The sequence below is a fragment of the Trichomycterus rosablanca genome, chromosome 2, assembly GCF_030014385.1.
Source record: "Trichomycterus rosablanca isolate fTriRos1 chromosome 2, fTriRos1.hap1, whole genome shotgun sequence".
NCBI lineage: Eukaryota > Metazoa > Chordata > Actinopteri > Siluriformes > Trichomycteridae > Trichomycterus > Trichomycterus rosablanca.
The window spans coordinates 18,621,763-18,634,613 of NC_085989.1; the positions used below are offsets into that span (position 1 = coordinate 18,621,763).

Here is a 12,851-nt window from a genome sequence, read left to right on the forward strand (position 1 = left end):
ACTGAGAATAGTCCACCAACTAAAAATATCCAGCCAACAGCGCCTTGTGGGCAGCGTCCTGTGACCACTGATGAAGGTCTAGAAAATGACCAACTCAAACAGCAGCAATAGATGAGTGATCGTCTCTGACTTTACATCTACAAGGTGGACCAACTTGGTAGGAGTGTCTAATAGAGTGGACGATGAGTGGACATGGTATTTAAAAACTCCAGCAGCGCTGCTGTGTCTGATCCACTCATACCAGCACAACACACACTAACACACCACCACCAAGTCAGTGTCACTGCAGTGCTGAGAATGATTCACCACCCAAATAAAACCTGCTCTGTGGGGGTCCTGACCATTGAAGAACAGGGTGAAAGCAGGTTAAAAAGTATGTAGAGAAACAGATGGACTACAGTCAGTAATTGTAGAACTACAAAGTGCTCCTACATGGTAAGTGGAGCTGATAAAATAAACAGTGAGTGTAAAAACAAGGAGGTGGTTTTAATGTTATGGCTGATCAGTGTGTATATATATATATATATATATATATATATATATATATATATATATATATATATATATATATATATATATATATATATCACAAAAGTAAGTACACCCCTCACATTTCTGCAAATATTTTATTATATCTTTTCATGGGACAACACTATAGAAATAAAACTTGGATATAACTTAGAGTAGTCAGTGTACAACTTGTATAGCAGTGTAGATTTACTGTCTTCTGAAAATAACTCAACACACAGCCATTAATGTCTAAATAGCTGGCAACATAAGTGAGTACACCCCACAGTGAACATGTCCAAATTGTGCCCAAAGTGTCAATATTTTGTGTGACCACCATTATTTTCCAGCACTGCCTTAACCCTCCTGGGCATGGAATTCACCAGAGCTGCACAGGTTGCTACTGGAATCCTCTTCCACTCCTCCATGATGACATCACGGAGCTGGTGGATGTTCGACACCTTGAACTCCTCCACCTTCCACTTGAGGATGCGCCACAGGTGCTCAATTGGGTTTAGTCCATCACCTTTACCTTCAGCTTCCTCAGCAAGGCAGTTGTCATCTTGGAGGTTGTGTTTGGGGTCGTTATCCTGTTGGAAAACTGCCATGAGGCCCAGTTTTCGAAGGGAGGGGATCATGCTCTGTTTTAGAATGTCACAGTACATGTTGGAATTCATGTTTCCCTCAATGAACTGCAGCTCCCCAGTGCCAGCAACACTCATGCAGCCCAAGACCATGATGCTACCACCACCATGCTTGACTGTAGGCAAGATACAGTCGTCTTGGTACTTCTCACCAGGGCGCCGCCACACATGCTGGACACCATCTGAGCCAAACAAGTTTATCTTGGTCTCGTCAGACCACAGGGCATTCCAGTAATCCATGTTCTTGGACTGCTTGTCTTCAGCAAACTGTTTGCGGGCTTTCTTGTGCGTCAGCTTCCTTCTGGGATGACGACCATGCAGACCGAGTTGATGCAGTGTGCGGCGTATGGTCTGAGCACTGACAGGCTGACCTCCCACGTCTTCAACCTCTGCAGCAATGCTGGCAGCACTCATGTGTCTATTTTTTAAAGCCAACCTCTGGATATGACGCCGAACACGTGGACTCAACTTCTATGGTCGACCCTGGCGAAGCCTGTTCCGAGTGGAACCTGTCCTGGAAAACCGCTGTATGACCTCGGCCACCATGCTGTAGCTCAGTTTCAGGGTGTTAGCAATCTTCTTATAGCCCAGGCCATCTTTGTGGAGAGCAACAATTCTATTTCTCACATCCTCAGCGAGTTCTTTGCCATGAGGTGCCATGTTGAATATCCAGTGGCCAGTATGAGAGAATTGTACCCAAAACACCAAATTTAACAGCCCTGCTCCCCATTTACACCTGGGACCTTGACACATGACACCAGGGAGGGACAACGACACATTTGGGCACAATTTGGACATGTTCACTGTGGGGTGTACTCACTTATGTTGCCAGCTATTTAGACATTAATGGCTGTGTGTTGAGTTATTTTCAGAAGACAGTAAATCTACACTGCTATACAAGTTGTACACTGACTACTCTAAGTTATATCCAAGTTTCATGTCTATAGTGTTGTCCCATGAAAAGATATAATGAAATATTTGCAGAAATGTGAGGGGTGTACTCACTTTTGTGATACACTGTATATATATATATATATATATATATATATATATATATATATTATGACAACTATAAGATGATCACTAAACTAAGGCTGAAATGTAGAGTTCTGGGACACAGTTCTATGGAGTGATTAAACAAAACTGGTACTGTTTGGCCATATGGATCAGAGGTTTGCCTGGTACAAGAAAGGAGAGGCTCATAAACAGAAGAATTCTGTCCCCATAGTCAAGCATGGTAAATACCGAGGAATTTGAGGAGGAACGTAATGACCTCTGTGGGGAAATCGAATGTTGGTGATTATAGGAATATAGGAAAGGCACACTTCCAAGTCAACCAAAGCTTGGTTAAGTAATCAGTCCTCAAATATCCTGGAGTGGCCTTCTCATTTTCCAGGTTTAATTCCAATGCAAATTTGTGTTAAAATTTAAAAAAAAAAAAAGCAGTTGCAGACTAAAATAAGAATGGTGAAGATTCCACAAGAGAGGTGCCAGAAGCTTGTTAACCTCTAAAAAGTGATTTCAATAAGTGTTATCAAGACAAAAGGATGTTCCACCAAGTACTGAAGTTCAGTATAGACATCTGTACAGAGAATATTAATATTCATTTAAACCTTTTTCTTCTTTCCCATTAGGGGCTGCCAAAGCAGATCATTCGTCTCCATCTTTAGGCTATTAAAATAGCTGGTAATTATCAATGAATATACTTTCTCTGTCCACTAAGGTCTACCAAGGTCCACTAAGGTCTACCAAGGTCCACTAAGGTCTACCAAGGTCCACTAAGGTCTACTAAGGTCTACCAAGGTCCAGTTAAGTCTACCAAGGTTAAACCTGTAAGAATATATATTAAAATCAAAGTACTAATAATATGTAATACAGCATCGATTGTTCTTAAAGGGCTCTAATTCAAGTCTTAAATGGTGTGTGGTGGGATTTCAAAGCACTGTTTAAGAAGAATACATCCCACTAGTGTAAGATATCAAGAAGGTTGAAATAGTTTTAGAATCCGTTCTTAATAGCCTACAATAAAGATGTATTAAGTTTTAGACATTAATAAACAATAAATAAATTGGCAATTACGACTTCCTCAATGTGCCTGAAATCTCATACATTAAAATGCTGACTGTTAAAACAATTCTATAAGTGATACATGCTTTTAATGTAGCTTTTCTGTGCAGTTGTGTTTGTAATTTAATCACCTTAAAGTTTTAAGTATTACTTTTCAAGTAATGTCATTTCCCCCCACAACACTTACTTTCTACATGTGCAAAAGCACAGAATGGCCCCCTCGGACAGTATCCAGTTTGCTTCATGTCATTGCATTTCGTAGACTTGTAGATCTGCAAAGCAAACATGGACCAGAATTAGAACATTAAGTGGTAAACGTTATAAAGTCTGTCCAACAAGATAAAGCAACCTGTCACTAAATCGTCTGACCCCTCACCTTATAACATTCCTAGCAGATAGTTGATTTGCAGCTACTTGTGGTTTTACGTTTCCATTTGTGGCATTTAGAAAATGTTTTTATTTAAAGCGACTTACAATGAACACTCAATACAAATTGAGCAATTAGGGGGTAATGGCCTTACTCAGGGGCCCAATAGTGGCAACTTGGCAATGGTGGGGCTTAAACCGGTAATCTTATGATTAGAAGTCCAATACCTTAACCACTGAGCTACCACTGCCCCTGCCACTGTAGTATGCCTAACTCTCCCATAGCACCCAGTTACACATTTAGGTCTACTGTTTAACGTTTTTACCAAAGCTCTGCAGTTTATGATTGTTGGCTTTGTTTACTCTAAATCAATATTTTTTACAATGTGCTAATTATAAATGAAAATGAAAGTATTCCATTTCATGCAATACATTACATTCATACAAAAGTATCGAGACAGCCCTTTCAAATTTTTGAACTGATGTGTTTTAGTGAAAACAACTGCTTAGAGGTGCAATAAATCATTTATATAAAGAAAATGAAATGCCTCCAACAGATCCTGTTCTAGCATGACTGTGACACTGTGCAAAATGCAAGGTCTATGAAGACATGAAAAATGCTTGGTGTATAAAAATCCCCAGGCGGGGTGGTCCGGGTCCTTTCTGTGTGGAGTTTGCATGTTCTCCCCGTGTCTGTATGGGTTTCCTCCAGGAAGAAATGACAAATAACTGCATTCTTCTTCTTCATCTTAGCACATACTTTTGTAACTTACTATTAATTACTGGCCTCATCTATTAAACAAGCATCATTAAAAAGTCTGAAACATTTTATAAAATAAAACATAAAACGATTACTTAATCACACTACTTTCCCTCACCTCTGGGTGAAACTGCTGCTCAGTGCGTGAGTGGCAATACTGACAAGTGTCTCCACTTTCACACTTGGATGGCTCTCCCCATTCATCACCGTGTTTTACACTCGGACACGGCGTTGACCTGTCAGAAACCAGAGGAAAAACATCCTTCAAATAAAATGTAATATTACATGTAATACCACTTACATGTAGCGGCACTTTACACTCCTACCTGTATTTAAACTTGCGTGGATTTCTTCTTCTATCTCGACTGTTATGGTAATGAGGACAGGCGTAGCCTTGTCTGCATAGACGAGGGGGCTTGGTGCATTGCTCTGTTTTATAGTTGGCCAAAACAAAATTTGTGTCTGCAAAAAAAAAAGCACAAAAGCCATGAACACAGTGTTGATAAGTTTTGTTCCCACTTACACACATTATTTGTCTGAGCCTGTGTTTAAGATACATGTTTTGATGAGTCTCACCCTGCCATCGTGGATCCTCAATAAGAGTTTTTTCGATCATGGCCTGGCTGGCTAAAACTCCTGGCTGCAGGTCCGGGATTCCCTCTCCAGAGCCTAACTGGCCGTTCTGTAAAGCTTCTTGTGCTTGGATCTCTCTGTAATAGAGGATTATCTGAGTCAGATCAGCTCAAACACATGCATTCAGAACCAGCAACTCTGAGCTCTCCACGAGAGGCTTCAAACAAGAACGCAGCAGTGACTTCTGATTTCCACATTCCAGTTGCTAGGCAACTGCAAGCCCGCATATCTACATCCTTATGCTTTCTGTTACTCAATTCTGCAATCCCACAGAATGCTGTTTGTTCACCATTTGGTCAGTGACAGTTAAATCCAGGGGAAAAACAGTAACCTGTAGTCATGTGTTTACATTAGAAATGAGTTAAACGCTCTTTTTTGGCTAAATGGGCACAAATTTCCACACACACTTCAAAATCCTGTGGAAGACCTTCCTGGAAGAGTGGAGGCTGTTAAGGGGGGATCCATACCAATGGTCTTTGTTTTGAAAAAGAATAGCCAACATACTTTTGGCAATAAAGTGTTAAGTACTACATTACTTTTTGTCTTGCTTAAATTTCTAAAATTTCTAAAAAAAACATTAATTCAAAATGATCATGATTTGTTTGCTCTAGGGATGTCCCGATCACGTTTTTTTGTTCCCGATCCCGATCTTTAATTTTGATCCCGATCCGATACCGAGTCTCAAACCGATACTTGTATTTTCTAGATATTGTCTAAATAAGAACTAGATAATACTGTTCACACAGTGCACACGTCAAGTACATTACAGTTATTCAAATTAATCCAATGTATATGTTTAACAACTGAATAGCTCTGCAGTGCTGTAGGAAAAAAATTGCCTGCCGTGTTGTAACTGTAACAAACTTTTCTGTGGTTGTATTGTGACAATGGTTTGATGAACGTTTCTACGCGAAGTGAGTGTGTTTTGACCCTTTGGGGCTTCCATAGTGCATGGAATAGAGTGCTTGGCTAACGCGATGACTCCCGACAATTTGTGAATATACCGTGTATTTATTTCTTTATTATACAACAGTTAGTTCCGACCTTACAATCTGATTGGTTGAGAAGCGTTCTAACCGTGCTGATATTCGTGATAACAGCACAGTCTTTTCACACCATAACTGTATTACGCCGCTGATGCGTTGCCATTGACGACAAGCTTCATGCACACAAACGCGCACAACACAGACTTTTTTCCGATCGCGTTTTAAATCCGTTATCTGATACACAATCTAGTGCACTGTGTAGGGAACATAACCAATTGTCTAATTCACAATCTAGTGCACTATGTAGGGAACATTAATATGCTTGTAACGCGAACAGTTAGCTTAATAGCCCAGTTAGCAGCTCATAAAAGTTCTGTTATCACCCATATATCCTTTGGTGTGTGCGAGAGGTTTTTTATTTCTTTTTTCCCTTCGGAGGTTCTTGCCTTTTTCTTCTTCTTGTTCTTACCTTCCTGAAATGAGTTTTTGCAACTTGGGATGTCTGCTTTGTAGTGTTAAACTTTATATTCGTTGCGGAACTACTTTTTGGCGGAAGGTATTGTCAATATTAAAGCATATTTATTATGAAATTCAGGGCTTCTTTGATTTATTTTCTTTCTTTATTTTGTAAAAACTGTTGTATAAAAGCAATAGAACACTTGAGGTCGTGTGTTATCGCGAATAACATCACGGCTGTGATGATCTACGGCACTCGCCTTCAGCTCGTGCACACTCTCTCTCGTGTTCTATTGCTTAATTAAGCGAGTGCATCACTACGACGCTCGGTTACATAACTGAGCCGATCAGAGAGCTTGATACTGAGATGTCGTTCAGTCTTGTAACACGTAAACTCGTAAAAAGCTGTATGTTATGGTCCTGAAGTTTTTATACTGGGATTAAAAGTTATTGTTTTGTAAACCGGAGTGATCCTCGACACACCATATAAATAGTAAAATTCTACAGTAATGAACGCAGCTCTGCTACTACCGCCTCGTGAAACGCTCGCATTGCAGACATTACACTTCACTGTTGGACTTGTTTCACTTTCCAATTTAAAGTATTTCTACACAGCGGACATGCTGATGTAAAACAAAGGATCGGCTTAGGATCGGCCTTAGTAAAGCCGATACCGATCAGTTAAAAAATGCCTTGATCGGCCCCGATTCCGATCTTTGAGATTGGCTCGGGACATCCGTAGTTTGCTCATGTTCTCCTTGTCTTATATTACACTTTGTGTGAGGTTCAAAAACATTGTGTAAAAAATCTGTAAGAGGGCAAATACTATTTCACAGCATTGCTTTTTGTTTACCTTTGTCTTATCATTTCATCCAACTGTTTTTAGATACTATTTTTTTTTATTTAAACCAGTTATAAATTCCAAATTTCAGTCACTGACAAAGCAAAACCAATCAATCACAACAAAAATTTGAACCTTTCTTCCATTAGAGCATTGCCTTGTATTAGTGGAAAACCCCATGCTTCTACAGAAACAGGAATTTCAACATTGCAACACTTTAAAGTGAAAGCAAACACAAATCTCTTCCTGATTCTGAGACTAAACAACAGTCTACCACTTCCCTCTAGCGTTGTAACACATCTTCGGATAGAGAAGTCACTCCACCTACCTAATGTCGTAGACTGGTGGCCGGAGGTCATGGGGGCCGTGGGCGAAGGCGCAGTGGAGGCCATTTTTTACGCAGTGCCCCCGGGCGTCTGTTTCATGGATGCAGGTACCAGTCTTATAGTAGCGTAAGTGGTACTTGCGTTCTGTATCACCAGTGGTCCGATGCAAGTAAGGGCAGCTGAAAAAATGACAGAGCAAAATTATTAATGTGTTCATCAAAATTGCTGTAAATGACAAAAAATAATAATTTATAGATTTTACCTAATAAAACAATTGTATATTGAGGGCAGTGGTGGGTCAGCGGTTAAGGTACTGCGGTTATCAGAAGGTTCAAGCCCCACCACTGTCAAGGTGCTGCCCCTGAGCAAAGCCCTTAACCTTCTATTGCTTAAACTGTATTCAGTCACAACTGTAAGTCACTTTGGATAAAAGGCCTTACATTTTTGGCATTTAGCAGCTGCGTTTGAGTACAGCTATCACTGCCCTGTTACAAATGAAAATATACTAAGAAGACAAACAAACCACATCAAAAGTTTTCAGTTTGCTTATTTATCCAGTAAACAACCATGTCCAAAAATGTCCAGTGTAAAACGTAAGAAAATGCACGTGCACAATGAACATGTTCTGCATAGAAACTACTTTCGTTATTCATTACCAAGCAACAATGATGAATTTCTAAATTGTTAAATATGTGATTAATTTATCAAGTCCACTCCAGCCAGGAAAAAGGTCAGCAACCCTACACATAACAGGCCCAGTCACTTTTGTAATGCAATGTAGGGCAGTGGTAGCTCAGTGGTTTAGGTACTGGACTACTCATCTGAAGCTTGCTGATTCAAGCCCCACCACTGCCAAGTTGCTGTTATCATGGTAACTTGGCCCATTTTTTAGTATTTAATTGCATTTTAAGCAGAGTATTGCCCTTTTTCCATCTGTCTAAGTTTCAACCTAAAGATGACGACTAGCTTTAATAAAGCGATGCATCACTCCCAGACCCATCACTCCCTTTACCCCTTCATGTTTATAAACGCAATGCGCGCAGTGTCACCTCACAGCAAGAAGGTCCTGGGTTCGATCCCCAGGTGGGGCGGTCCGGGTTCCTGCTGTGTGGAGTTCATGTTTGCATGTTCTCCCCGTGTTTGTGTGGATTTACTCTGGGTACTCTGGTTTCCTCCCACAGTCCAAAGACATGTAAGCGAGGTGAATTGGAGATACTAAATTGTCCATGACTGTGTTTGATATAACCTTGTGAACTGATGAATCTTGTGTAATGAGTAACTACCGTTCCTGTCATGATTGTAACCAAAGTGTAAAACATGACGTTAAAATCCTAATAAACAAACACCAAGCGCAATGCTACACTGGATGCTAAAAGACACAGTAGTTGGTGTAAGTAAGTATCTTTTATTTCCATGTTACTAAGTGCATACTTTGTTGCCCTATTCATTTGCTGAAGTGACAAACCGATTACTGAGGAACTCATGTAAATTTAGAGGTTTACCATAATCAGATTACTGAAGCACACGTAAACACAATAACCACTGTCACTGTCATTTATTTTCTGGTAGGTTTAACTGGTGCAGTACCATTAAATTAAAGTTTACCACAAACAATCTCTGTATTATCAGTTCTGATTTTGCATTTACCTTAAACAGTCGAAATACAACCCCAAATCAGAAAAAGTTAGGACAGCATGGAAAACTTTTATTTGATGTCAGACAGGATGAACCGGAGATATTTCATGTTTTATCTGCTCAACTTCATTTCATTTATTAATAAACATCCATTCCTGCATTTCAGGCCTGCAACACATTCCAATAAAAGTTGAGACAGTAAAGCATTTACCACTTTGTAACGTTGCCATTCCTTTTCACCACACTTAAAATACATTTTGGCACCGAGGAGACCAAGTGATTTAGTGTTTCAGCTTTTATTTTGTTCCATTCTTCCTGCAAACACGTCGTAAGATGTGCAACAGTACGGGGTCATCGTTGTCGCATTTTTCCTGTTTGGAATCATTATCTAGTTTTTTCACCTCATCACTAGCCCTAAATTGCCCCTGTCCCAACTTTTTTGCAATGTGTTGCAGACCTGAAATGCAGGAATGTTTATTAATAAATGAAACGAAGTTGAGCAGATAAAACATGAAATATCTCAGGTTCATCCTGTCTGCAATCAAATAAAAGTCAAAGAAAATGTAAGAAACTCTGTTTTTATTTTATTTGCATTTTCCATACTGTCCCAACTTTTTCTGATTTGGGGTTGTATATAATGGCTAGTAACATATAACACAATATATTTTTTGTGGCTTGTAAACAATTAAAAACAATTGTTCAAGTATAATGTAAAATGAAAAGCCAATGTGAGCAATTTATACATGCTCTTAAACAACTAAGCCTTTTATTAATACTTCTTTGATACCCAATCATGTCACGGAGCCTTTACCAATTTTGTTATTATTTAGAATTCAAAAAACATTACTTTAAAACAGAAATGGCTGCTTTCTGCTTTTATTTGCATTTACTGATCCAGCTTTTTTGGAACTGGGTTTGCATGTGTAAAATCTCATTTAAAAAAATTGTTTTAGAAAGCTTGAGGGAAGGGTTTTATCGTTGTTTCTCTTCCAACTTTGTTTCTCTTTTCAACAGTAAAAAATACTATTTGTGCCAAAGACACTGTGCATGTACTACAACCATACATTATGCTCACATTATGGTTTTCAATTTCTCTTCTGATATTCACTTCTAAGACCTGACACTTTCATAAAAAAAATCATGATACATCATGATGCAAAATCAAGCAATGGGTCATGGCTGAAAATGTTAGATGCCATAAAGAATCTTGCTGTTTTGATCAATCTGATGATCAAGCCTGTTGAGAATTATATGAGGATTATACAACAACCACTCTCTGATATGTAAAGTCTATCCAGACACAAACAGCACTGTTGGTGCGGCAGAAAAATATAACAAAACTGACAAACCCACTGCCCTACAAGAAAAAAACTTATGCACATTGTAATGCACAATTAACTGAACTGTTAATAACAAAGACTGTTTTGCTAGGCTTGCAAGCAACCCTGACTCAGATTATCTTGCTCCATGTGATTTGTTAATAATTTACCCTGTAATAACATGGTTTATTAAATACAACCCACATTTAAAAAATTAGGCCATTTCGGAAAATGCAGTAAAAAGAAGAATGTGGTTTATTTATTCCCCTGCATCTTGAATGAAGTAGAAAGAAAAGATGTCCAATGTTTTTACTGATCGATCCCCATGATTGTATTTAAAAAATAAAAAATATGTTTAGAATTTGATGCTGGTTGTGGCTTCACAGACAAGTATGCTTGACTGGCCTGCCTCCAGATCTGTCTCCTATCAAAAATCTATAGTGCAGCATGAAGAGGATAAGCAGGCAACAACGACCACTGTTGTTGGAACAACTGAAGTCTCAACCCAGCAAAATGGACAGAATTTGCACGTGCAAAACTGCAAAGACAAAACAGTTAGTGCCCTGAGTTTCCAAAACATTTACACGAAGTCTCATTAATACAAAAAGTGATGAAATACAGGAGCAAACACTCCTCTGTCCCAACTTTTTAGTGTGTTGAATGCATCAAATTCTAAACATGTATATATATTTTTTTTAAAACATATATAATGAAGTTGATCAGTAAAACATTTTAAATCTTTTGTAAGTTAAATATTCAAGACATTTAACAAATTACAGATTATTTTTATTGTGTTTTACAAAACGTCCAAACTTTTTGAAAATGGGGTTAGTAGTATCTGTAAGAAGCTGTGTAGCATGATGTTATGCCTGCACACTCTTTACATGTACAAGATTGATAAAAGAAAGAACATATTATCTGCTGTACCAGTTTGCCTGCATTGTTTGTTGTTTACATTCCAAACTCTACCAAGACTAAGGCTTTATTCAATGTCATAAACACTGATATGGCTGTTAAGACACCTTACTGCATTTATAGTCGTTTCTTAAAACTTAAACCATGTATCTCGTTCTTACCCTGCCCATCTGTTAGGTCAAATAAAAAGAGAATAGAACATTGTATGTTTTGTATATCAGCATCAAAAGGGTTCATACAAATTGTTACTTGGAATAGAAAATTAACAAGATCTGCTGCACTGACTTCATTTACTTTGGAAAGGCAATGATCAACCCTCTATGATTAGTCAATGAATCAGAAAACGATGGACAAAGGTTGTTTCTATGCCATAAACATACAAATTGCTTAAAAGCTACAAGCTGGCAGTGTAAAATAATGGATCCTACAGATTTTTGTGATCATGACCGATAATCTCTAACATACTAAGGGGCCAAATCCAGATGTAAAAGCAGACAGTAATGATTTGCAACCTGTAATCAAGACAAATGTTTAATGCTTTAACTAAAATCACTGGTAGCAGGTAGCACATTAGCAGGTGTTTTTATCCCAAGCAACTTACAACTGTGACTGAATACAATCAAAGCAATTAAGTTTTATCGGCCTTGCTCAGGGGCCCAATAATTATAACATGGCTTGTACCAACAACCTTCTAGTACCTTCAGTCTTAAGTACTTAAGTCTAGTACCCTAAATGCTAAATTGTAGCTGTAAAAATGAAAAAACAGCTATTTAGAAATTGGCATGTGTACAAAAATCAATATAAAAAATGATAGGGTCAGATTCAATATCTCTTTATTGTGCTGTGATTAATTGAACACCTGTAAAAGACAATTAACCCTCTACAGCACAGCGTTGCCCTCAGGCAACAGAAAGTTTTCTTAAGCTCCATGTCCAGTGCCTGTTTTTTTAAATTATTGCAACCAACCAGAATGGTCAAAAAAATATCAAAAAACAATCTTATAAAGTTTGAGATTCACCATCAAGCATCATTTTAAGGTGGGACTGCCTTTTCTGACACATGGTCACAGAAGCACACGGTATCAGAAAAACATGAGATTTTTTGCTTCATTAATCTCATTTAAAATAACTTGGACTGTAAATAAAAAATATGTGCATGTGTGTGAAGGTGTAAAGAAGTCTTCTGTCGGGTTTTATGAAGTTTTTTTTTTTTTTGCATGTTTAGAAATTAGTTTTTTCTTGTCGTTGCCTCAGGGCAACGTTGTGCATTAAGGGGTACTTTTCAAGGATGTTTTTGCTGACTATGTTTTAGGATGTTATCATGTATTATCACATGTATTTGTGTACAGTATAAGCTCCAAATTCAAATGTGTTTTCTTCTCATTTAAATTAACTTT

General features: G+C 38.3%; 1 protein-coding gene across 2 annotated transcripts in view; it reads right to left on the reverse strand.

Moving 5' to 3' along the window:
- The window catches only part of unkl (unk like zinc finger), a 38,179-nt gene that overhangs the window by 11,809 nt on the left and 13,519 nt on the right, over nucleotides 1-12,851 (reverse strand). For both annotated transcript variants that reach the window (XM_063012364.1, XM_063012356.1), the window contains exons 3-7: nucleotides 7,589-7,765; nucleotides 4,921-5,054; nucleotides 4,671-4,806; nucleotides 4,463-4,580; nucleotides 3,406-3,490 (exon numbers count right to left, since the gene is read on the reverse strand). In XM_063012364.1, coding sequence (XP_062868434.1) covers nucleotides 3,406-3,490; nucleotides 4,463-4,580; nucleotides 4,671-4,806; nucleotides 4,921-5,054; nucleotides 7,589-7,765 — 650 coding nt within the window. The remainder of the gene's footprint in view (nucleotides 1-3,405; nucleotides 3,491-4,462; nucleotides 4,581-4,670; nucleotides 4,807-4,920; nucleotides 5,055-7,588; nucleotides 7,766-12,851) is intronic.